General features: G+C 42.9%; 1 protein-coding gene across 3 annotated transcripts in view; it reads left to right on the top strand.

Annotated features, from left to right (window-relative positions):
- LOC126259835 (abscission/NoCut checkpoint regulator) overlaps positions 1–27,350 on the top strand; it is a 183,602-nt gene that overhangs the window by 103,788 nt on the left and 52,464 nt on the right. For all 3 annotated transcript variants that reach the window (XM_049956881.1, XM_049956884.1, XM_049956883.1), the window contains 3 exons: positions 1,584–1,824; positions 1,899–2,081; positions 21,694–21,797. In XM_049956881.1, coding sequence (XP_049812838.1) covers positions 1,584–1,824; positions 1,899–2,081; positions 21,694–21,797 — 528 coding nt within the window. The remainder of the gene's footprint in view (positions 1–1,583; positions 1,825–1,898; positions 2,082–21,693; positions 21,798–27,350) is intronic.

Here is a 27,350-nt window from a genome sequence, read left to right as displayed (position 1 = left end):
CCAGCCAAAATGTATAAAGATGTGGCTACTTCTACTGAGCTAAAAGGAATGATTGTTGAAGGAAAAAAGGAAGTTCAGATTTTGTAAGAGAAGTTTTATCATTTCTATGTAGATTCAGAAAAAAAGGTGGATTCAAGAATCTACTAGAGCCTGGTATCACCTAATATGAAAGACTCATAGCTGAATCATGTTGAGGCTCTAGGGGTTACCAAATTTATTTATGATTTGAAAAAGCCTTGCTGAAATATAAGCAAAGAAATACCAGTTTTTTCCCTTCATCACATTAAAGATTCTTTATAAATATGTTGCTGGTAGCATTTTGATATGATTGGTAATCATTTCAGTGAAAAGAGTACCAAAGAATAAAACACTTAGAAATAAGACATGTTCGATATGCCTGCTACCATTGGAAATGACGTGACACAAACAAATTGCGAAATTCTGCATGACCCGCTGAAGTGTCGAAACATCGATGCTGTCCATGACTTTCTGAATGGCTGTTCTCAGCTCAGCAATGGTTCTGGGGTTATTGATGTACACCGTGTCTCTAAAAAATGTGTTCCGATCCAGAGAATATGGTGGCCAATCAAGGCCCATGACAGTGGCCTCTGTGTACCCCAGATCCAGAATTCGGTCCCAAAAGTGCTCCTTCAGGACATCAAACACTTGTCTGCTTTGATGAGGTTGAGCTGTGTCTTGCATGAACCACATATTGTCGAAATCTGGGTCGCTTTGGCTAATGGTGATGAAATCATCTTCCAGAACCTTCATGTACTATTCGGTGGTGATCGTGCCCTCAAGGAATATCGCACTGATAATCCTGTGACTGGACATTGCACACCACACGGTCACCCGTTGAGGATGAAGAGACTTCTCAATTGTGAAATGTGGATTCTCAGTCCCCCAAATTTGCCAGTTTTGCTTATTGACGAACCCATCCAAATGAAAGTGGACTTTGTTGCTAAAACAAACCAGCATGCCCTGCAGCCAACCTTGTGGTATGGACATCTGAAAGCAAACAATTCAGAAGTTATGACGATTTTATTTCATATAGTTCAATAATTTTCACCCTGTACACACACATTGTTTTCTTGTATATTCACACCTGTGATTCGTTGCTTATGGTGCTGATATGGAAGACTAATGTTCTTCCCTATATATCAGCTATAGCAGTGTGACAGTTTGTGCTGCCTATTTTGTAACAGAAAATAGAACTTGATGTTAGCTTACCTATAACAGCCAAATACCAGATTCACAAACAAGCATTCTGGCCTTACTGACACTCTCACACAGTAAGGGTATTTAGTTGGAGAACATTTCACCCTATGTCCATCACCTGAAAGAACAATTCACTATGTTTGGGTTCCCCCTCTTGTGTGCAATCTTTTCTCTGAGTTTTCTGAAGCACTTGTTTAATATTTAAATTTTGGTGAGTTTCTTCATTATTACATTAAACTGCAGTTGAGAGAAAACAGGGAGCTGCAGTATTTAAACAAACTGTATATTATTTCTTTGCAGTCTCAATTGGCTTGTAGTTACATAATAATTACAGCCCCATGGACATTATTATTGATGTTTTGCAGGAGCTTAGAATCTTTGGAGAATCCTGCTAAACCACCTATCATTGTGTATGTACAAGATCAACGTTTGAAGAATCTAAAGCATGGAATGACCAGTGTAGATCGTGAAATTTTAAATCGGCTAGAAAAACTAAGGGAAGAAAGGAAGCAACAACCTGCACCAAATGAAGAAGAAATAGCAAGGAGGTTGGCGACCTTAAAAGGACAGGATCCAGATTACATGCAAGCCATCTCAAGAAAGCAGGTTGTGCTTATACTTAATGTGACAGAGTGAAATTACAACACTTAGATTTCCATATATTAATAATCTTTTTATAGGTTTATATGATTCCCGATACACGGACAGATACTGAGAAGACACACAATTTAGTTAAACAATTTATGGAAGAAGATGCACTAGCAGCTAAATTAGAAAAGCCAGAAGATGAAATAACTAGAAGACTTGCCCTTTTACGTGGAAAACAGGATAATTCTCAAAAGCAGCAAGAGAAGACACTTGAGGTAAGTTAATCTCCTCATATAATAATAAATGGGTAATTGTGTCACTGTTGATTTCTACTTCTTATGATATTACATTACTCATCAGACTATGTGGCATTGCTGAGTGCTGCCCAGAAATAAAAGTATGATGGCCATTTTTAGCCAGTCTCCTCTGTGTGATGTTGTATTTATAGCTGTTTAGCATCTCAGATTTTTTTTATTTTCCATAGACTTTACTCTTTAACATTGTAGAACACTGAAACAATGTAAACTGTAGAAACTTTTATATACTTTCGGATTAATGGAGATCACTCACTGAAAAGCAGAAGTGTGGGGTTGTCGACGAAAGGCACACACAAAAGAAAGAAAACTTGTTAGCTTTTCAAGTTATCCTTTAACACACACACACACACACACACACACACACACACACACACACACACACACACACACAATGCCCCTACGTGGTGCTGGCTGGACTACTGACAGTGTCAGTACTGCATTTTGGTAGGTGGAGTGGTTGTAGTGGGGGTAGCATAATGAGCGGTGGGTTGATAGAGAGTGATGTGGGAGGTGAGGAGAGGGAGTAATGGTCAATGGGTAGCAGCTCGGAAAGAGGCAGCTGGTTTGAAGCAAATTATTCAATGAAGCAAATGTTCGTAGGCAACTAGTCCATCATTTTACGAGTAACATTTCCTCATAAATCCTTGAAACAGCAGCTGAGTATTTCCTGTCTTCCCTCCCAAACAAGGAGGTGGCACCAAGTGTAGGTAGGCCAGCAATGCGTGATGTTTTAGTCCTATTTACAGTGCTTTTTTCCCTTTTCTACCTAAGGAAGAAATGAGTGATAAAAGCCTCTAACGTATTTTGACAACTAATAGTGTGTAAGGTGGATTGCACTCTTCCCACTTCTCTTATACGAGTTGACTTACTTGGTGTACACAGCCGATCTTCTTCTCTGGATAGCCGGCTTCTGGAATCTCTATAAAATTCTTCTCCGAAGAATGATGCTAGTTACAGGAACCTTAAAGACTCTCTCTCTACTTGCGAAATAATTAGGTACTCGAAGAATACTTTTCAACAACTATAGCTATATGTGAGCTTCATAAAGAACAAAATTCACACTTCACACATAACATTAGACTTCTTGTGAAGTCACTCGTATCGTCTCTCATTAGAAAGAGATTTAAGTACATTTAGCAAAGAGTTGGCTTAACAACCATGTCTCCACTTCAAACATATCGTAAAATATGTGTTGCCTCCAGCAAGTCCAAGATAAGAGTTTTTTCACAATTCAGAATCCCAGTTGTTCTTTTGTCACTAACAGTAGTCACAATTACAAACAGCACAGAATAACACAGAAGTCCCTTGGTTCTTCCTTGTGCTTTCACTGCGACTTCCGTGAATCACCTGACAAGTAAGTACTTGTCGGTGCCGTTCAGCCCCAAAAAATGGCTCTGAGCACTATGGGACTCAACTGCTGAGGTCATTAGTCCCCTAGAACTTAGAACTAGTTAAACCTAACTAACCTAAGGACATCACAAACATCCATGCCCAAGGCAGGATTCGAACCTGCGACCGTAGCGGTTCAGCCCCCGCATTGACCTTTTGCTCATGACTGATTTCACACCTGCACACACAGACAGGTGACGCACAGTAGATAGGGTCCCTTTCTCCCACTCACATCTAAAATATAGTGTGTTCGAGATGGTGGAAGGCCAAGTGGTTCTAGAATTCATGCGGAAATTCTCGAAACTTTACATATGCCTCCCCCTCAGATCAGACGCGCAATATTTTATAGATAATCATTATGTACATAACATCACTCACAACAACATTTCATATCATAACAATATACTTTTCTCATACTTGTTTCTACATACCGCTTTCACTTCAACAACAATCTTCTTTTTTCTCTCTCTAGACCAATCTTCAGCTGAGCATTCCTTTATTCTGTTGTTATTTCACCTTGACATCAAGACCTGAACTATTTTCATGTTTTAATCATCTTTTATAGTATTTAAGAATTGTGAGGACTCTTTCCTTATTTCCAGCTGTAAACTGCAGGTGTTCATGACACTTGAGTAATCTACTTTCTGTTCTCACCTTTTGTACTACCTTTTCTAACAAGGGAACCTCCCCATCGCACCCCCCTCAGATTTAGTTCTAAGTTGGCACAGTGGATAGGCCTGGAAAAACTGAACGCAGATAAATCGAGAAAACAGGAAGAAGTTGTGTGGAACTATGAAAAAAAATTAGTAAAATATACAAACTGAGTAGTCCATGCGAAGATAGGCAACATCAAGGACACTGTGAGTCGAGGAGTGCCGTGGTCCCGTGGTTAGCGAGAGCAGCTACGGCACGAGAGGTCCTAGGTTCAAGTCTTCGCTCGAGTAAAAGTTTAATCTTTTATTTTCAGTTTATGTGACAAACTCGTATGTTTTCATCACTTTTTTGGGAGTGATTATCACATCCACAAGAAAACCTAAATCGGGCAAGGTAGAAGAATCTTTTTACCCATTCGCTAAGTGTACAAGTTAGGTGGGTCGACAACATATTCGTGTCATGTGACGCACATGCCGTCACCAGTGTCGTATAGAATATATCAGATGTGTTTTCCCGTGGAGGAATCGGTTGACCTATAACCTTGCAATCAAATGTTTTCGGTTCCCATTGGAGAGGCACGTCCTTTCGTCCACTAATCGCACGGTTTTGCGGTGCGGTCGCAAAACACAGACACTAAACTTATTACAGTGAACAGAGATGTCAATGAACGAACGGACAGATGATAACTTTGCGAAAATAAATAAAGTAAAATTTTCAGTCGAGGGAAGACTTGAACCAAGGACCTCTCGTTCTGCAGCTGCTCACGCTAACCACAGGACCACGGCGCTCCTGAGCCCACATTTCCCTTGATGTTGCCTATCTTGCACATGGACTATTCAGTTTGTATATTTTACTAATTTTTTTCGCGGTTCCACACAACTTCTTCCTGTTTTCTCGATTGATCTGTGTTCAGTTTTTCAAGGTGGAACCCTCCATTCCTCTAGAGACTTGCGGTACACAGCTGTTAGAAGGGGGGCAAGTTCTTTCGCGTACTCTGTGTAGAATCGAATTGGTATCCCGTCAGGTCCAGTGGACTTTCCTCTGTTGAGTGATTGCAGTTGCTTTTCTATTCCTTGGACACTTATTTCGATGTCAGCCATTTTTTCGTTTGTGCGAGGATTTAGAGAAGGAACTGCAGTGCGGTCTTCCCCTGTGAAACAGCTTTGGAAAAAGGTGTTTAGTATTTCAGCTTTACGCGTGTGATCCTCTGTTTCAATGCCATCATCATCCCGAAGTGTCTGGATATGCTGTTTCGAGCAACTTACTGATTTAACGTAAGACCAGAACTTCCTAGGATTTTCTGTCAAGTCGGTACATAGAATTTTACTTTCGAATTCACTGAACGCTTCACGCATAGCCCTCCTTACGCTAACTTTGACATCATTTAGCTTCTGTTTGTCTGAGAGGTTTTGGCTGCGTTTAAACTTGGAGTGAAGCTCTCTTTGCTTTCGCAGTTGTTTCCTAACTTTGTTGTTGTACCATGGTGGGTTTTTCCCGTCCCTCACAGTTTTACTCGGCACGTACCTGTCTAAAACGCATTTTACGATTGCCTTCAACTTCTTCCATAAACACTCAACATTGTCAGTCTCGGAACAAAAATTTTTGTTTTGATCTATTAGGTAGTCTGAAATCTGCCTTCTATTACTCTTGCTAAACAGATAAACCTTTCTCCCTTTTTTTTTATATTCCTATCAACTTCCATATTCAGGGATGCTGCAACGGCCTTATGATCACTGATTACCTATTCTGCACATACAGAGTCGAAAATTTCGGGTCTGTTTGTTATCAGTAGGTCCAAGATGTTATCTCCACGAGTCGGTTCTCTGTTTAATTGCTCGAGGTAATTTTCGGATAGTGCACTCAGTATAATGTCACTCGATGCACTGTCCCTAACACCCATCCTAAACATCCGAGTTTCCCAGTCTATATCTGGTAAATTGAAATCTCCACCTAAGACTATAACATGCTGAGAAAATTTATGTGAAATGTACTCCAAATTTTCTCTCAGTTGTTCTGTCACTAATGCTGTTGAGTCGGGAGGTCGGTAAAAGGAGCCAATTATTAACCTAGCTCGGTTGTTGAGTGTAACCTCCACCCATAATAATTCACAGGAACTATCCACTTCTACTTCACTACAGGATAAACTACTACTAACAGCGACGAACACTCCACCACCGGTTGCATGCAATCTATCCTTTCTAAACACCGTCTGTACCTTTGTAAAAATTTTGGCAGAATTTATCTCTGGCTTCAGCCAGCTTTCTGTACCTATAACGATTTCAGCTTTGGTGCTTTCTATCAGCGCTTGAAGTTCCGGTACTTTACCAATGCAGCTTCGACAGTTGACAATTACAATACCGATTGCTGCTTGGTCCCCGCATGTCCTGACTTTGCACCTCACCCGTTGAGGCTGTTGCCCTTTCTGTACTTGCCCAAGGCCATCTAACCTAAAAAACCGCCCAGCCCACGCCACACAACCCCTGCTACCCGTGTAGCCGCTTGTTGCGTGTAGTGGACTCCTGAACTATCCAGCGGAACCCGAAACCCCACCACCCTACGGCGCAAGTCGAGGAATCTGCAGCCCACATGGTCGCAGAACCGTCTCAGCCTCTGATTCAGACCCTCCACTCGACTCTGTACCGAAGGTCCGCAGTCAGTCCTGTCGACGATGCTGCAGATGGTGAGCTCTGCTTTCATCCCGCTAGCGAGATTGGCAGTCTTCACCAAATCAGATAGCCGCCGGAAGCCAGAGAGGATTTCCTCTGATCCATAGCGACACACATCATTGGTGCCGACATGAGCGACCACCTGCAGATGGGTGCACCCTGTACCCTTCATGGCATCCGGAAGGACCCTTTCCACATCTGGAATGACTCCCCCCAGTATGCACACGGAGTGCACATTGGTTTTCTTCCCCTCTCTTGCTGCCATTTCCCTAAGGGGCCCCATTACGTGCCTGACGTTGGAGCTCCCAACTACCAGTAAGCCCACCCTCTGCGACCGCCCGGATCTTGCAGACTGAGGGGCAACCTCTGGAACAGGACAAGCAGCCATGTCAGGCCGAAGATCAGTATCAGCCTGAGACAGAGCCTGAAACCGTTTCGTCAGACAAACTGGAGAGGCCTTCCGTTCAGCCCTCCAGAATGTCTTTTGCCCCCTGCCACACCTTGAGACGACCTCCCACTCTGCCACAGGTGAGGGATCAGCCTCAATGCGGGCAGTATCCCGGGCAACCACAGTCGTAGTCCGATCGGGGGATGCGTGGGATGAGCTGGCCGTCCCCGACAAACCCCTATCCGGAGCCCCACAGTGATGCCCATTGGCAACAGCCTCAAGCTGTGTGACCGAAGCCAACACTGCCTGAAGCTGGGAGCGGAGGGATGCCAACTCAGCCTGCTTCCGAACACAGCAGTTGCAGTCCCTATCCATGCTAAAAACTGTTGTGCAAAGAACGTCTGAACTAATCTACAGTTTTAACCAAATCTGACGGGGGTGCGATGGGGAGGTTCCCTTGTAAGTATGTACTCATTCATTATCTGTTGTAGTTTGGAGGAGCTTGCTTGCGTTCTCTTTCATTACTCATGTCTCCTTTTTATGTACACTCAATGTAGAATCATCATAGTTCTTTTTTATATGATCCTACATCTGTAATTTTAATGTTTGTGTTTAAATGTCTTCTTGTGTGTATGCGGATGTGTGTCCATGTAGTCTGATTCCTCAGCCTTCTTATCGAAAGATAAGATGTAGGTTATTAGAAACCACGGAAAGTAGGAAGGACTTCTGCGATAGGAGTATGTGAATATGGAGAGACGGAAAAAATAGATAGGTCCTCAAATTAGAAGTAAGACAGGAAATAAATAGAAATGGCTGCTAAGATTGAAGAAGAGAAAGAAGATAGCCCTAAAGACAGGAAACCCTTCCCACCTCCCTTCCCCAGATTCCCTACCTCGCAGGTACTTGAGTGAGACGCTGGGAGACACAATACCTCGCGCCTGCGCATAAACTGTATGATAGTTACTTGTTGGGACAAGATGCAAACTTAGCTCCTGACCTTGAATTTACTAGTAAAGTGAAATACAAGGTATAGCTGAGGAAAAGGGCGTATATGTTATCCTGTGCAGAATGTACCTAGAACAACTGTCTTAACATTTATGAAGTATTCATTGGTCATGATATGAGGACGACATCATATGCTTAGAAGGTATGGCCTATCTAGGAAAATTTTGTGCTTAAGCACAAAGTTTAATCACCTAAAAAGAACTTAAGAGTGGAAAGGGTACTATAAAGCCAACATCGTCATTATTATGAATATGTCTAGAAATTTTTAAGACGTAATTGTTAAGCACTTGCTTAGCTATGGTTACAATGCATGAACAGCCTATTGACTTAGCACACAAATGGTAATGATTGAACTTATGAACAAGTCTATATCTAATCTGTAACATCCGGCAATACAGTCCATATAAAATAGATGGTCATTATTCAAGATTAGTATATTTGACCTGAAATGGTCTAGAATCAAGTCAAAAACTATTGCACATGCCTGATATAGTTGTTCGAGCCAGTACTTACCTCATTGATGGATGCTGTTGGTCAGGGTTCTCTCTGCTGAAAATGTGAGTACGATAGGTAATAATTACACCCAGGCCGCAAGAATGGAGATCTTCTGCCACAGCGTCGGATTTTGAACAACAACAAACACATACCCACTGCACCCAGAATGAAGACAAATGACATGGCAATTCTTCGTATGTGACACTCAGGTGAAAGTGTGATACTCAAGTGTTAAATCAACACTAAGAAACTGAGTGTACCTGTGTGCAACAGTAGCTTCTAGCATGTTGACTGTTTGTGTCTAGCTCTTAGCCGCCATATCGGCCAGTGCACCAGTGCAAAACCTGGCAGTTGAAGCCAGAATGAAGCAAACTGAACATTATTGTTAGTGCACTCAATTCAAATATGTAATGTACTATCATATTATGTATATACTCTTTTAATTTCTTGTACAAGTTTAACATACACGGGATAAGCTGACATATCCATTCTGTTAAATAAAAAAGAAGCCAGAATGCAGATTTTCACTCTGCAGCGGAGTGTGCGCTGATATGAAACTTCCAAAACTGTGAGCCGGACCGAGACTCGAACTCGGGACCTTTGCCTTTCGCGGGCAAGTGCTCTACCATCTGAGCTACCCAAGCACGACTCACGCCCCGTCCTCACAGCTTTACTTCTGCCAGTACCTCGTCTCCTACCTTCCAAACTTTGCAGAAGCTCTCCTGCGAACCTTGCAGAACTGGCATGCCTGTATGCGACTACAGTCTACTGTGGCACCTTACAACTGCATCTGGACATTGTATGGAATTACCAGCCTGTTCCTTGGACTGGAACTTCTACACTGGGACAACTGCCCAGAGTTTTTGCAGCTCACAAGCACCTTCATTACTATTAACCAAAGCGCTATTGTCTATCTCTACAATCAGCGTTATGTCTCCTGTTTCCTGCCTTGGAGTGCTATCATTTGATTCCAACAGCCTCAGGCTTAACAGTGAATTAGTAAATAAGTTGTCAGGACACAACAACATCTTGTATTGATAAAGCAGCATTTAATCAAAAGTAATGCTCATTAAAACTGTTATGCTGTAGTGGTCGTTAAATTGAATATTTGTCACACTAAGAAAAAGTTACAAGTGGATGAAAAAGCACATTCCTTCAACTAAAATTGAGCCAATATTAACGATGCTGTGTTAATTATGATGAAACGATCAGAAGTGGAAAATGAGAAGTACATTGCTATACTTACAAAATAAGGGCTATTAACTTTATATTACATCAGTAATTAGATAGATTTAGCAGAAGTAGTTTTTGATAGTATAAAAAGATTGCAATGGTAGAAACTTGACCTGTGAATTAAGAGAAATAGCTGTATTTATAACAAAATTATTCATCGTAAGTGGGGCAATATGTGATGTTACACACTACTTTGCAGGAGTGACGTGTATCTATAAATCAATGTAGAGAAGAGTGCAAATATTGTTGGGCTCTGTTATTTTATTTGCATTGAAGAATCATGCTGAGGGATGGTGTGAATCTTCAACATTTGATGGTGAATGCACTAACTTCACAAGAGGAAGTGGATGCGCTGACTCGAATATAAAAGTGCTTTCTGAGCAAGATTGTTTCAAACTCCACCATCATTAGTTTCTGTGGGACCAACATACAAAGACGTGTTTAAGTTAATGTGGTTAGTAATTTCTTCTCAGTGAGGGGTAAAACAAAAATGCGCTCTGTCAGGTGCTGCATGGTGGATTGCAGAGTATCGTTGTAAATGTAGGGATAGAAAAGGTGGAGTATCTTGTAATAAGTTGTCTCATATAACGGCTGCTATGAATGCCCCCACTGCAATACAATGTATTATGTATGTAATCAGCATGCTGCTTTTGAGTCATCAACAAGATTGGTTAAGGGAAATTTGAGGCGGATACTGGTCAATCTGCATGCATAATCAATGGTGAAACATATAGACGTGTCAACTCATTGTCTTTGGAGGTGAGAATACAACATATCATAAAATACATTAACCAGTCTATTGCTTTAAATGGCCAAATCACACAACTGATGTAAGCTGCAAACAAGTTTGTAGATCAGTAACATTTTTGATAATTCCTTCATGTCATACATTGAACTTTTTGCATTGGATGCCTTTACATTCCTTGGTTTTCTGACTCTTCATTCAATGAATGTCTTTTTTACCAACAGTCAAATTAGTTACTGGGACTCATTGTACAAAGATTATTCCAGTGTATTTGGTTCTGACCTGTGGGAGACACAAAGTTTTCAAGATTTATACTACATTGATGCCTAATGTTAGACCTTTTTTTCCTGTGCTGTGTCTGTATTCTTTTTAAGGAAGTAAGCAATCAAAAGGCAAATGTGATAGCTTATGGGAAAATACAGTAATGACAATAACGGCATCTAACCAGTTGTGCTAACTACAGAGCTTATCAGAACAATGTCAAATAGTAGTGATTTTAAGTCATATATCAATGTATTATCTTAACTTTGATGTTTACCTGAAACCTACTATGAAAGAGCTACTGGCAAAACATAAGAGTGAAGAAGGGAGGGAGTGGAAGTAGTTCTATTGTAAAATTGTTGGTACATGCCTACAATTGCCTTTCAGAGGAAAAATCAAAGTGTTTCACGGTATTAAATATGCAATTTGGAGTTGTGAATGGTGCCACAAAATTCCAGAGATACTTGAAACAGCTGCTGCAGGGGGACCTGCCACAGGCTGAAAATTACAAATTATTTCCACATCATAATCACGACAGGGGCTACCCAAGATCAACACCTTGCAGATATATGAAACCTCATTGATAAACTTTTATAATGGTTTAAAATGCAGCTATGTTTTCAATGCAGTCTCCAATACCTTGAAGCAAAGATGGTCTTCAACCCATGTCAGTCCTTAATAAAGCAATGACAATCTCCCTGCACCTAAAAATTTGAAAGAGCTATAGTTATTCATGTGTAAAACAAACTATTATGACAAATTCATTCAGAAGACTATACAGATTTTGTACAACCTCAGAAAGGGGCCTAAATTCCTCTGGTCTGAGGCTAGTCAGGCATATTTTCTAAAACTGGAAAAGTATTTGAAAATTGTGCTGGCCACATTTATACCAGGAAAGGCTTAGGACTACTTGCAGATGCCTAGAGCATGGGACGGGTTTTGTGCTGTTACTTATGAACCTGCTGGCACTAAGTAATCTGTTGCCTACATGTCCAAAACATTATCAATGGCACAGGTGAATTACACCCTGTATAAAAAAGTTCCATGTTTTCCTACATGGGACCAAATGTACCTTACTACTAACCACAAGTTACAAATTTTATTTTTTGACCCCTGGGTAAACTTGCCTAGTAAAATGGTGCAATATCTGCACTGATGGACCCTTTTATTAAACATTTAAATCTACTACTGGCTTACTGCTGAACATGCGATCACCAGCACTTTATCAGGCTTAACAAGTTCTAATTATGGCTTCAGAAGGCACTTTATCTCAAGTTAAATGAAAACGTCCATGACCAGCTGGATGAACTGCCGGGAAGTTGCAAAATAAATGGGTCAGGGGTCATATTTACACAGAGTAGCTCATTATATGTGTAGTGGTTGGCTGAAGCACCTGCCAAAATCTATGGATACTGCAGAATGCACTTACTTCTGGGGTACTTGTGCTTGCACTAAATACTCAGAGTACCAGATGGTGACCCGACTGAACTCCAGCCAGCCTCTCATCCTCCAACTGTGACATTGAGACACTTTAGGGGGCGTCTAAAATGAAGGTGTTGAGGTTGGTATCAGATGTGTGGTTCAGATCTGCCAACTATGTACAGAAAACTAGTCAGTTCCAAGTTAGAAATTTGCACCCTGGCCCACTCCTGATCATCTGTGAAAGTGGCAATATGTTGATTTTGTATGCCTGTTTGAGGGGCTATGTTTTAATTTGTTGTGGACACTTTCTCAAATTGTCTACACATTGGCTAGATCTTGAATGTCATCAATGATAATGTTGCTGTAATCTGGAGATTGGCAACTATATTCACCACTGAGAGAGCACAACACACTTTAGTATTAAATAATGGACTGCAATTTGCATTTGCTTTGTCAAAGGGACAGGGAATGTATCTGACCACCGCTTCTTTTTATGCAGCATCCAGTGACTATACAACTCTCATGCCCTCGTTCATGGCATCATTATGTAATATGACCCATGGTTTCCTTCACTTATGTATTTCACTATGCTCATAATTATTTTATTTGTGATCATACTATTTTACAAAATAATGTTTTTATGTCTTCCTTTGTGTGCTGTGTGTTCTTTAGTGGGTACAGGAGCAAGGAACAGATGCTGTTCATGGACAGAGAATCCAGATATTAATTTATTCTACATTTAGTATTAAATAGAAAAATAATACATAACTTTCCTGTGTTTTCAGCGTCAGTTGCTAAAAGTAGATTTGAATATGTTACCTGAGACTGCAAGTGTGTGTGTGTGTGTGTGTGTGTGTGTGTGTGTGTGTGTGTGTGTGTGCATGTCTGTTATTGACAAAAGCCTTAACGGCTGGAAGCTGCAATTGTGAGAGTCTTTTTGTTGTGCCTATCTGTGACTCAGCATCTCCACTATGTGGTGAGTAGCAACTTTCCTTCTCATAATATTGTTAGATTTGAATACAGGTATATATACAGATACAAAAAATTTATAAATTCATCACTGTTCAGTACAATGTTTATTCAGATGATGTCGAGCCCTGGCCACCGTGAAAGTCTTTAAATGTTATTAAACTGGCAAGTACGCAAAATGGGCTCAGTGTATGAAAGTTTGAACTGAAGTACTCCTGCCACTGGAGCTTCAGAAGGGGGGGGATGCTTGCATCTCATTTACAGTGGCATAATCACTTCTGGCAGTGCCCTTGTGCCGCAGTGGTGGCTGTAGGAAATGCGGCAGTGTAACTAGTGGTGTGCTTAATGCGTATTTGAAGGTGCGGGCAACTGGATCACAGCCGATATACACCCCTCCCTGCCCAGCTTTGAAGTACGGGGGGGGGGGGGGGGGAGGCCTGTGCTGTGGATAGTGACAAGGGTGGTTGCTTGGCGAGGGAGGGGAGGCAGAGCAAACAAACCTGTGTCCCAACATTGTGCCTTGTGAATGCCCGTGGAACTGCCGCCAAACCAGGTGCAGGACACATCCAACAGCACAGGTAGGAGCACAGAGGGTGCCCTTGAACTAGCTGACGGTGACTGCATTGATGTCCATGAGAGAGACAACCTGCAGCATTGGTAACATTAGGGTCGAAGGTGGGCAGATGGTTGTGACATCATGCAGTGAAGAAGTTGAAACAGATTGGTCCACAGCAGGGTCACTGAATTCACAGGGCCGCAGCTGATATTGGTGGCACTGATGCATGCTTCCACTGCTGCAATTAGTATACTGGTTTAAGGATACTAATGGGCTCTGCCGGCCGATCTGAGAACAACACTTGAGTCCCATAAATGTGGGTTGTTGTACACTTGATATTGAACTCTGACGTTCGGGTGAAACTTTGTGGTGAAGTCGATTGGAGCAGAGCAGTGAGGATGAAGCAGATGCAGCAAAGTCCAGTGGCGTTGCCCTTACCAAATGCTCTGCTAATGAAATTTCAGGAGCAGGCAAAGTACGATATGAACTCAGAAACCTCAGTAAGGCATTCTCAGGAATGTGAAGCTCATAGTTTTGATATCTGTATCTTGAACATATGAACGAAACATTTGGTCTCGCCATTAGACTGTGGCAAGAATGGTGATGTCCTGATATGCTGTATTCCATTGTGTTTGCAAAATTGTGTAAATTCCTTTGAAGAAAAATGAGGTCCATTGTTGGAAACAGTTGTTAGAGAAAATACAGAAGTGGGGCCTTGATAGTGCTGGCAGCATTCATCAAATGCACTGAGATAACAAAAAGGTATTTGCTGTAGGCATCAAAGATAGTCATTCAGTGTGTTTGCCTAAAGGGGCCAGCAAAGTCTATACGCTCACTATATGAAGTATCAGAATGTGGCCAGGAGAAAAATTCCTGACAGGGAGTGTCCTGATTGTCAGCGTAAGGATGACATTGTGCCTTACATGATCTGTTTGCTTACCTAAAGCAAGCTATGTACCAGGTTGGTGCAGTAGTTACTTAGTGTGAACTATCCCCCAATTACTCTGTGCAGAAGGCTTAACACCTGCTGTTGGAATGAAGTGGGAAATAACTCTCTTGTTCATTTGTTAGATGTGTGAATCAGAATCACGTTATTCAGAAGAGATAAACTATTGCACATTTTCTTGTATGGCTAATCTGAAGGAATCGAACACATCCATGCTGAAAATATTTGGACTCTTGTGTGAACGAACTACGGTGCAAGGTACTTCTTTAGTCATGTTCTTGTATTTTGCAGGTAAGTGGCATGTTCCAAGCACTGAAATGCTGTTGCCATTAAAGGCGGTGAGATGCAGACTTTTTTCATATGTATCAACGTTAAGCAATGTGACAGAAGCTCCAGTATCTAGTTGGAAAGGCACTGACAGGTTACAAATTTGTAATGTAATCCACAGTTTGCGGTGTGTTTTGCGAATACAGTTGTCCATTCCATGTTGTGAAAAACTGTTTCCACCTGTGCACTAGAGTGCTTTCGTAAACGTTGAGATTGGGAGAGCCTTTTTGAAGTGTGTGTGGTATTTGCATTAAATGCATGTGTGCATTTTCTGCATTTTGAGCAGGTGGTGCAGAATCTGAACATGAAATGACATTGATTTCCATTCATTTCTACTTTGCATTATTCTCGTGTGAAACGGTGGCTTTCCAGCCTTTTGCAGGCAGACCAGTTTTATATGTCCTGTACTATGACTTGCCTGAAGAAACAGTTCTTCCAGTCATGGGTGACATAGCATTTCACACAGGATTTCAGTTTTTGTGGAGCTGGGGCAGTGTAATTAGTATTCTGCTGGCACTGCAAAGGCCATATGTAGTATGTCCAGCATAGTTTACGTGGAGCTGACTTACGAGAGCAGAGGCTGGAACTGTGGGTGCGGTTGTTTGTTTCGAGTGAAGCGGTAACTGGTAGACAGAATTCTTGCTCAGCTAAATCTTGAACTTTGTGTTCGTCGATGACTTCTAGCACTTCACTAGTGCTAGGGTTGTGATGCTTTAGAATTTCATCCTTCAGTCTCTGACCCATATATTCTGAATAACAACATTACAAATCATTTCATGCTGGTAAGTTGCACCACAGACACAACAGAATTTACAATCTCTAGTCATGCCCTCCAACTCTGCAATCCATTCTTTATAGGACTGATTACTATAACATTGCATTTGGAAAAATTTGTACCAAGCAGCAGCAATGTGCATTTGACTCTCAAAAAATTCATCTAAACTTGCAATTAAGACCTCCTAGGACTGGGTTTGGGACTCACTGAGGGGAAACAGTTTCACTAGGAGGCAGTAAGTATACACTCCTACATATGGCAGCAAGAGAGGGGAAGAAAACCAATGTGCACTCCGTGTGCATACCGGGGGAGTCATTCCAGATGTGGAAAGGGTCCTTCCGGATGCCATGAAGGGTACAGGGTGCACCCATCTGCAAGGTGGTCGCTCATGTTGGCACCAATGATGTGTGTCGCTATGGAACGGAGGAAATCCTCTCTGGCTTCCGGCAGCTTTCTGATTTGGTGAAGACTGCCAGTCTCGCTAGCGGGATGAAAGCAGAGCTCACCATCTGCAGCATCGTCGACAGGACTGACTGCGGACCTTTGGTACAGAGCCGAGTGGAGGGTCTGAATCAGAAGCTGAGACGGTTCTGCGACCGTGTGGGCTGCAGATTCCTCGACTTGCGACATAGGGTGGTGGGGTTTTGGGTTCCGCTGGATAGGTCAGGAGTCCACTACATGCAGCAAGCGGCTACACGGGTAGCAGGGGTTGTGTGGCGTGGAATGGGCAGTTTTTTAGGTTAGATGGCCTCGGGCAAGTACAGAAAGGGCAGCAGCCTCAAAGGGTACGGGGCAAAGTCAGGACATGCGGGGGCCAAGCAGCAATCGGTATTGTAATTGTCAACTGTCAAAGCTGCATTGGTAAAGTACCGGAACTCCAAGCGCTGATAGAAAGTACCAAAGCTGAAATCATTATAGGTACAGAAAGCTGGCTGAAGCCAGAGATAAATTCTGCCAAAATTTTTACAAAGGTACAGACGGTGTTTAGAAAGGATAGATTGCATGCAACCGGTGGTGGAGTGTTCGTCGCTGTTAGTAGTAGTTTATCCTGTAGTGAAGTAGAAGTGGATAGTTCCTGTGAATTATTATGGGTGGAGGTTACACTCAACAACCGAGCTAGGTTAATAGTTGGCTCCTTTTACCGACTTCCCGACTCAGCAGCATTAGTGGCAGAACAACTGAGAGAAAATTTGGAATACATTTCACATAAATTTTCTCAGCATGTTATAGTCTTAGGTGGAGATTTCAATTTACCAGATATAGACTGGGACACTCAGATGTTTAGGATGGGTGGTAGGGACAGAACATCGAGTGACATTATACTGAGTGCACTATCTGAAAATTACCTCGAGCAATTAAACAAAGAACCGACTCATGGAGATGACATCTTGGACCTACTGATAACAAACAGACCCGAACTTTTCGACTCTGTAAATGCAGAAATGAGACACTTAAAGTAGTAAAGGAGTTTTGCTATTTGGGGAGCAAAATAACTGATGATGGTCGAAGTAGAGAGGATATAAAATGTAGACTGGCAATGGCAAGGAAAGCGTTTCTGAATTTCTGAAGAAGAGAAATTTGTTAACATCGAGTATAGATATAAGTGTCAGGAAGTTGTTTCTGAAAGTATTTGTATGGAGTGTAGCCATGTATGGAAGTGAAACATGGACAATAAATAGTTTGGACAAGAAGAGAATAGAAGCTTTCGAAATGTGGTGCTACAGAAGAATGTTGAAGATTAGGTGGGTAGATCACGTAACTAATGAGGAGGTATTGAATAGGATTGGGGAGAAGAGAAGTTTGTGGCACGACTTGACTAGAAGAAGGGATGGGTTGGTAGGACATGTCCTGAAGCATCAAGGGATCACAAATTTAGCATTGGAGGGCAGCGTGGAGGGTAAAAATCATAGAGGGAGACCAAGAGATGAATACACTAAGCAGATTCAGAAGGATGTAGGTTGCAGTAGGTACTGGGAGATGAAGAAGCTTGCACAGGATAGATTAGCATGGAGAGCTGCATCAAACCAGTCTCAGGACTGAAGACAACAACAACAACAACAACAACAAGTGCAGAACAGGGAATCAGTGATCATAAGGCCGTTGCAGCATCCCTGAATATGGAAGTTAATAGGAATATAAAAAAAAGGGAGGAAGGTTTATCTGTTTAGCAAGAGTAGTAGAAGGCAGATTTCAGACTACCTAACAGATCAAAATGAAAATTTCTGTTCCAACACTGACAATGGTGAGTGTTTATGGAAAAAGTTCAAGGCAATCGTAAAATGCGTTTTAGACAGGTACGTGCCGAGTAAAACTGTGAGGGACGGGAAAAACCCACCGTGATTCAACAACAAAGTTAGGAAACAACTGCGAAAGCAAAGAGAGCTTCACTCCAAGTGTAAACACAGCCAAAACCTCCCAGACAAACAGAAGCTAAACGATGTCAAAGTTAGCGTAAGGAGGGCTATGCGTGAAGCGTTCAGTGAATTCGAAAGTAAAATTCTATGTACCGACTTGACAGATAATCCTAGGCAGTTCTGATCTTACGTTAAATCAGTAAGTTGCTCGAAACAGCATATCCAGACACTCCGGGATGATGATGGCATTGAAACAGAGGATGACACGCGTAAAGCTGAAATACTAAACACCTTTTTCCAGAGCTGTTTCACAGAGGAAGACCGCACTGCAGTTCCTTCTCTAAATCCTCGCACAAACGAAAAAATGGCTGACATTGAAATAAGTATCCAAGGAATAGAAAGGCAACTGGGATCACTCAACAGAGGAAAGTCCACTGGACCTGACGGGATACCAATTCGATTCTACACATAGTATGCGAAAGAACTTGCCCTCCTTCTAACAGCCGCGTACCGCAAGTCTCTAGAGGAACGGAAGGTTCCAAATGATTGGAAAAGAGCACAGGTAATCCCAGTCTCCAAGAAGGGTCGTCGAGCAGATGCGCAAAACTATAGACCTATATCTCTGACGTCGATCTGTTGTTGAATTTTAGAACATGTTTTTTGCTCGCGTATCATGTCGTTTTTGGAAACCCAGAATCTACTATGTAGGAATCAACATGGATTCCGGAAACAGTGATCGTGTGAGACCCAACTGGCTTTATTTGTTCATGAGACCCAGAAAATATTAGATACAGGCTCCCAGGTAGATGCTATTTTTCTTGACTTCCGGAAGGCATTCGATACAGTTCCACACTGTCGCCTGATAAACAAAGTAAGAGCTGCTGTGTGGCTGGATTGAAGAATTTTTAGCAAACAGAACACAGCATGTTGTTATCAATGGAGAGACGTCTACAGACGTTAAAGTAACATCTGGCGTGCCACAGGGGAGTGTTATGGGACCATTGCTTTTCACAATATATATAAATGACCTAGTAGATAGTGTCGGAAGTTCCATGCGGCTTTTCGCGGATGATGCTGTAGTATACAGAGAAGTTGCAGCATTAGAAAATTGTAGTGAAATGCGGGAAGATCTGCAGCAGATAGGCACTTGGTGCAGGGAGTGGCAGCTGACCCTTAACATAGACAAATGTAATGTATTGCGAATACATAGAAAGAAGGTTCCTTTATTGTATGATTATATAATAGCGGAACAAACACTGGTAGCAGTTACTTCTGTAAAATATCTGGGAGTATGCGTGCGGAACGATTTGAAGTGGAATGATCATATAAAATTAATTGTTGGTAAGGCAGGTACCAGGTTGAGATTCATTGGGAGAGTCCTTAGAAAATGTAGTGCATCAACAAAGGAGGTGGCTTACAAAACACTCGTTCGACCTATACTTGAGTATTGCTCATCAGTGTGAGATCCGTACCAGATCGGGTTGACGGAGGAGATAGAGAAGATCCAAAGCAGAGCGGCGTGTTTCGTCACAGGGTTATTTGGTAACCGTGATAGCGTTATGGAAGCATCCTTATCTATCTCTCTTGCAGACTCTGCAAGAGAGGCGCTCTACATCGCGGTGTAGCTTGCTCGCCAGGTTTCGAGAGGGTGCGTTTCTGGATGAGGTATCGAATATATTGCTTCCCCCTACTTATACCTCCCGAAGAGATCACGAATGTAAAATTAGAGAGATTCGAGCGCGCATGGTGGCTTTCAGACAGTCGTTCTTCCCGGGCACCATACGCGAGTGGAACAGAAAAGGGAGGTAATGACAGTGGCACGTAAAGTGCCCTCTGCCACACATCGTTGGGTGGCTTGCGGAGTATAAATGTAGATGTAGATGTAGATGGGGTGGGGGGGAATGCACAATGTGATTCACCTGTGATTTAGTAGGCATCGGAACATTTATGCAGCTGTATTATATATTCTTTCCATGTTTCCTTCATCTCAATGAACTGTTTTAAGGGTGAAGACGGTAGCTGAATTCCTTCTTTAGCTTATGGCACCTTTCGCTACTGGGCTGCTTGCGCTTGTATGAGACAAGAGACTGCTGACAGCAGTTCTGATATTTGTTGACTCTGAAACTGAACAAGAGATGTTAGAAGCTACTCAGCACTGAGATGTTGCTGTGTGGTTCTTTAGTGGATACAAGAGGAGGAACAGATGCTGTTCATGAACAGAGAATTCAGATATATATTTATTCTACAGCTAATATTATGTAGCAAAAATAATACACAACTTTGTTGCTGTATTTGCAGGGTCAGTTGCTAACAGTAGATTTGATGCAGAAATATATACAGATACAAAATATTTATAAATCTGTCACTCTTCAATACAGTGTCTAATCGGAAGATGTTGAGCCATGGTGGCCACTATGAAAGTCTGTTAATGTTATTCAACTGGCAGACACACAAAATGAGCTCAGTGTATGAATATTCAAACTTAAGTATACACACTGCTGGAGCTCCGGATGGTTGGATGCTTACATCTCATTGGTAGAGGAATAATTGTTCATACCAGTGACCTTGTGCCATGGTGGCAGCTGTATAACAAATGACTTGTGTATTTGAAGGTGCGGCTGACTGTGTTGAACCTGATACTTCTAATGTAACCCACAAGAACAAATAAAAGCTATTCATTTATTCTTTCTTATGTGCTTCCTTCTCTTTCTGTTTCCTATCCTTATCATAAAAAATGTGTAGTTGTTTCTATACTGCCCGTTTTTTCCCATCCCAAATTGAAGTTAGATATTTGCTTCCTCTGCAAGTTCTTCCTCAACTAGAAAACAATCACTTTTTTGTAATGAATCTGGTTTTTTTTGCTTGTCACGTATTACGGTACCTACTGACCAAACATAGAATTTTGTAAACTACAAAGTCTTATAAGAATTTGCTTGAATATTGTGTACACAATGAGTTCCACCAAGGAACAAGTGGCAGGCAATTACTTGTATAAAAATTCATATTAGTAAGTATGCTGAAATCCCTGGTAATTGTTTTAATTGTTTAAGACATGATCTGCAAAATTACTGGATAGAATTTGTAATGAACCTGACCACTGGTACTCATGAAAAGTTGTATCGTGTACTACCACAGCAACATATTGATATGTAGTGATAGGTTTTTGGCTATTGAAAAGAGACGTCTGTACAGAAATGCATAGTGGTGGTGATTCAGAATGAGGTGCTGTGATCAGGAAACCACTAAATATGCACTTTATTTTCTTTTGATTTCTGTACAAGCAAGAAATCATGACACACAAGATCTGTTGTGTTGTGTTGTAGGATGTCAGTTTATAATCCAGCAAATGATATCCAAATTCTGAAACAGTTATTTATTTTGACAGGGTGGAACAGACACTGCAGTATCTGTGGATAATCCTGATGCGTTACTTGCGAAGCTTACAAGTGAAATGTCTGATGCTGGAGAGGCTAAAGATTTGTCAGAAAGGTAATTATGTTTTGTTTTCATAATGTGTTAATCGTTGCAGAGTCAATTGCAAACTATGGTGGTACTGTTTGATAATATTCGTTTCTGTTCCAAGGAGTTTGTGAATGGACGTGTCTATCAGTACTTTTATGTGACTTAATTAACAGCTAATTAAATGATAATGCATGCATATACTTTTTTTCCCTCCAGTTCACTTCTTGTGACTCACCACTTTTTTTACCCATTGTTTGCTGTAGTACAGTGTCAATGCTAGTGTGTCTGTCGGATTGAAAAAAGGGTGTTCTTGATTTGGGTGTTATACTCCAGAGCTCTCAGATGTGGGAGTTTCAGTGGCTTGTTTGCCTTCTTCTCCACATTCTCTACTGTTCAGTTCCTGACATTTTTTTGGATTTGTAGTGATTTTTTTTTTGTTATTCATTATTGCCTTTTTTTGTTCATTGTTGGAGAAGATGTTTGAATCTCGAGACACTCACTTCAGTTCTGTCATGTTAAAGGCCTGTGTTTCAGTTTCCAGATACAGCATATCAAAATTTGTGATACATAAGCCTTAGAACTCCCATAGAGTTTGAAGCCACATCTTTGAACATCAGTAGCCACTGCTAGCAGCAGAACACCATGGTAGCTAACCTAAGTTTATGTGCTAATTATGTTGGAAGATTAACTATCTTTGTTGTCAGGATGAGTACACAGTACTTCTGACACATGCAGGTGAACATACTCATTTGCAGTTGGATTGAGGTCCAGGGTTAGCCCAGATAAAATTAACCACAGGTTTGATACTCTTAGAGTCAGATATTTATTACTTTTTGGTTTTGTAGACAGAACAGAACAAACTTTCAAAAAGAGTTTGAAAAGTAAGAAGTCAGAAAAAGCTATGAAGAAGAAAGTTTTGTTGTTAGGTAGTTCACGTGGTAGAGGTGTTGGCCAACTGTTGCAGGATGTGAACTAGGGTCAGGTTACCAGGTCACCCAATTTTTTAAACCTGGTGCAAGTCTGGGTCAGGTGATAGAGGATGTAGGTTCACTTTGCAAAGACTTCACAAAGCAAGACACTGTGGTAATAGTGGGTGGGGTGGGCAACAGAATAGATAGGAACCCTAGTTATTCAATTGAGAGTGACCTGGTAAAGATAGCTTCAGCAGCGAGACGTACTGGTGTTGGGCTTGTGTCTGTTCTGAGGCGCCATGACCAGCCTCTTTTAAACTCTTCTGTTAGAAGAGTTAATTTATGTGGAACGACTGCTTGGATCAGGCACGGGGTCTCATATAAGTGTGGTTCCTGTTGAGTCTATCAGCAGGTGGGACTACACTAGGCGTGGCCTTCACCTCAGCAGGAAAGGGAATGAAAAACTTCATGGGCTAATAGCAAAAGCCTTAGAGGGGGGGGGGGGGGGGGGGAGGCTTTCACAAGTGGTAACGTACCAGTGGTTACAAGTGACAGATCAGCAGTTTTTTAGGGTAGGGAGGGCAGAAACAAAAGATGTTCACAGACAGGCTGAAAATGACACTCACATTGATCAAGCAGTACACAATTCTTGCAGACAGCTTCTGATTGAAACTAGAGATACTCAAAAATTGGCAGGAAAATTAGGTTCATCCAGTTGTAATTCAGCCAGTGCACAAAATCAGTTATTGTTATTGCATCAGAATATCTGAGGACTAAGGGGGTAAGCTTAATGAGTTGCTTATTTGTGTTGAAGAATTAGAGTTGAGCAAACCAGTTCATACGATCTGCCTCTCTGAACATCATGTGGCCGCTGGTATAGATACATTAAATGTTACAGGATTAAAGTTAGCTTCTTACTTCTGTAGATAAAATATGGAGAAAGGAGGAGTTACCACATTTATCAGAAACTGTTTTGATTTCAAGACTATTGATATTAATAAATTTTGCTCAGAGCAGCACTTAGAAGCTTGTGCAACAGACTAAATATTTCATAAGAAGTTCTTTCCCCTCAGGGGGCTCAGCATTTAGTTGCTGGGCAAGGGCTTGGCGACCCTGGGGTCCCTGAGCTGGGGACTGGGAAGCGCCACCAGTCCCCAATACCGTAAGCTCTGAGCGTGCTTCAACAACCACCGTAAGGCGTGACGGTGGAACGTTGTACGGTACAGAGCCCGGGGATCTTGGTTTAACTGCCTGGGTCGTGAGGATGGTATAAACCTCTATAAAAAAGCCCTCAATCTCAAGGTGTGCTGCATGCCGAGGAGACGCATGGCTGTTGAGGTTGAACAGTTGCTAGCGGGCGACCTCTGGGGAACCTGCCGCCGCCCGGTTGTATTAGGCTTACCCAGGCAAGTGGGGCTCTGTCTGGGTGGACATTCCTTCCCCTAGCTGCTCGTGGGACCACCATGAAATGAAATACGAATAGTGTGCAAGCATGAGTCTCTAAGAACGGAAAGTTCAATGCATTAATAGTATGACCCCCAATCGTTCCCTTTCCTGTCCACACCAGGGGAGGAACGGCGGTCTAAATTACCTGGTGCGACGTATTCTCCCCGATTTCTGGTTTGCAGCCGAACAGATGGGGACACATTTCTGACCACAAAGCCTCAGTTTTTTTTTTTTTAAATTTAGAGGATAAGTTTGGAGAAGTTGAGGGCATGTCTAAAATGATGTCTGGAGCAGTCCTCATACAGACAGCATCCCCAGAACAGTCACGGGCATTGCTTGCTTATGACAAGCTCGGTGATGTTGCAGTCTCCATTATGCCTCATAAGAGCCTCAGTACGGTTCAGGGACTTATTTTTCATCGTGACCTGTTGTTGCAGTCTGACTCCGAGCTCCGTGCAAATCTGGAACACTGCGGTGTCCACTTTGTATGACATGTCTTCAGGGGACCTAAAGATATTAGGGTTGCCACCGGCACCTTCATCTTGGCTTTCGAGAGAGACACCCTGCCCGAGAAGGTCAAGGTGGTGATATATTGATGTGATGTTAAGCCTTATGTCCCTCCTCCCATGCACTGCTTTAAGTGCTGGAGGTTTGGGCACATGTCGTTGAGATGTGACACCGAGCCTACCTGTCGGGATTGTGGATGTGCCTCCCACCCCATTGTCCCATGTTCACCGCCCCCTGTTTGTGTCAGCTGCTGACAGAAACATTCACCTTGCTCGTCAAACTTCGCGGTTTATCAAAAAGAATGGAAGATTATGGAGTATAAGACCTTGGACAGGCTCACTTACTCAGACGCCAAACCCAAGTACGACCGACTTCACCCTGTGCGCATTTCATCGACGTTTGCTGCAGCAGCTATGATGTCGCTATCCCTGGCGACGAGCCCCCAAGCTCAGCCACTTTTTGTGGGCCCTCCAGCCCGGCCGTCTATTCCTGCCCCCCAGGTAGTTGGGGGTACACCCTCTTCCATTGCTCCCCTGTTATCAGCATCGGGAGTAACAACTCCCCAACTCTGAGCCGGAGAAGTGCCCGCCTCCTCCGGCTCCCTTCGCGCAGAAGGGATCGCTTGGTGCCCTCCCTTCCACAGTTACTGCCCCTCCAGATGTCAACCAGTGGCTGAAAAAGCCACCACCTGAGGGCCGTAGGGCTTCTAGGTCTTCCTCGGTCCATGAGACTGGGTCAGAAAAGCCCACCCAGCCTGATAAACCGAAGGACAAATGGGACCCTACCGAAAAGAAGAAAAAGCAAAAGGAGAAGGACATCGAGACAGAAAAGGAGTTCACCACAGCACCTGAAGATGATGTTGAGCATCTAGTGTCCACTCAGGAGCTAGATATTGCTTGACCCGCAGCTCCTATGGAAGTTGATCAGGCTACTTTGCAATCGGTGGCGGCTAGCGCTTCTAAGGTGTAACCTATCCCCCCTCCAAGGTTCTCTCATGTCTTCACAGTCGGATACCATTATTCTTCAATGGAATTGCCTTGGTTTTTTCCACCACCTTGCTGAGTTGAAACAGCTTTTGTGCTGCTTCCCTGCCACTTGTCTGGCCCTACAGGAAACCTGGTTTTCTGTTCGGCAGACCCCCTCCCTCTGTGGCTACCGGGTTTCTCTGCCTCGTAATGACTGGGTGTTGTGTGATGTCCTTAGGTTAGTTAGGTTTAAATAGTTCTAAGTTCTAGGGGACTGATGACCATAGATGTTAAGTCCCATAGTGCTCAGAGCCATTTTGTGGCTACCGGGGTTACTATAAGAAACGCGTAGAATACGACAGGGTGTCTGGCGATGTCTGTGTTTATGTCCTTGCCACTGTTCGTAGTGCCTCAGTGCCACTTCACACGGCTCTTGAGGCTGTGGCTATTCGAATCCAGGCAGGAATGGAGCTTACCATCTGTTCGCTCTACCTTCCCCTGGATGAGGTTTTCCCTCTTGCTGACCTAGCTGCATTGTTCGCCCAGCTCCCCCCCGCCATTCCTCCTTTTGGGGGACTTTAATGCCCACCACCCTTTATGGGGTGGGGCCCAGATCTCGGGCCAGGGTAGGACCATTGAGGCTCTCTTGGCAGAGCAGGTCATTTGCCTCCTTAACACTGGTGCTCCCACATATTTTAGTTTGACTCATGGCACATACTGGCCATTGACATCTCTCTTAGTAGCCCTGGTCTTATTCCATACCTCAGTTGGAGGGTTCACGACGACCTCTGTGGTAGCGACCACTTTCCTATCCTGGTTTCTCTTCTTCAATCCCAACCCCCTGACCAGCTGCCACGATGGTCTCTTCGTGGAGCTGATTGGGCAACCTACACCTTAGCTACTATGGCCATTGCTCCGCTTCCTGGTGACATTGATTTGGCAGTGGACAAGGTCACTATGGCCATTGTTTCTGCTGCCGAGGCAACTGTTCCCCGCTCTTCAAGTACCCTAAGGCGTAAGTCAGTCCCTTGGTGGACACCAGAGATTGCAGAAGCTATCCGGGACCGCCGGCGAGCCCTGCAACGACACCGGCGTCACCCTTCCCTAGAGAATTTGGTTGCCTTTAAACCGCTGCGGGCCCGGGCTCGGCGGTTAATCCGGCGGAGCAAACAGGACTGCTGGGAACGATATGTTGCCACCATAGTTTCTTGCACCTCCCCATGTCAGGTGTGGTCGCGGGTTCGGCGCATTTTTGGTTTTCGCCCTCATGTGTCTGTCCCTTGCCTTTCTCTTCAGGGTACACTTTGTACTGACCCAATCGCCTTCGCTGAACATCTGGCAGAGTACTTTGCTCATATTTCCGCGACAGTAGGCTACAGCGCAGAATTCCGCACCATTAAAGAGCAGGCTGACCGTATGCAGTTGTCATTTTGCACGCACCGTTGATAACAATACAAACGCCCCATTTAGTGAATGGGAGTTCCAAAGTGCCCTTACAGCTTGTCCCGATACCTCTCCAGGTCCAGACCAAATTTATAACCAGTTTCTTCGCCATCTCTCGGCGCACTGTTTAACCGCATCGGACAGAGGGCATTTTCCCAACTCGTTGGCAGGATAGCATTACCATCCCAGTGAAGAAACCTGGTGCAGATCCTCTGGTGGTTGATAGTTACTGCCCTATCAGCTTTACCAACGTTATGTGCAAACTCCTGGAACGGATGGTGAGTTGGCAGCACATGTGGATCCTCGAA

This window comes from Schistocerca nitens, chromosome 5 (assembly GCF_023898315.1).
Source record: "Schistocerca nitens isolate TAMUIC-IGC-003100 chromosome 5, iqSchNite1.1, whole genome shotgun sequence".
In the NCBI taxonomy this organism is placed as follows: Eukaryota; Metazoa; Arthropoda; class Insecta; order Orthoptera; family Acrididae; genus Schistocerca; species Schistocerca nitens.
This window is presented reverse-complemented; position numbering and strand designations above follow the sequence as displayed.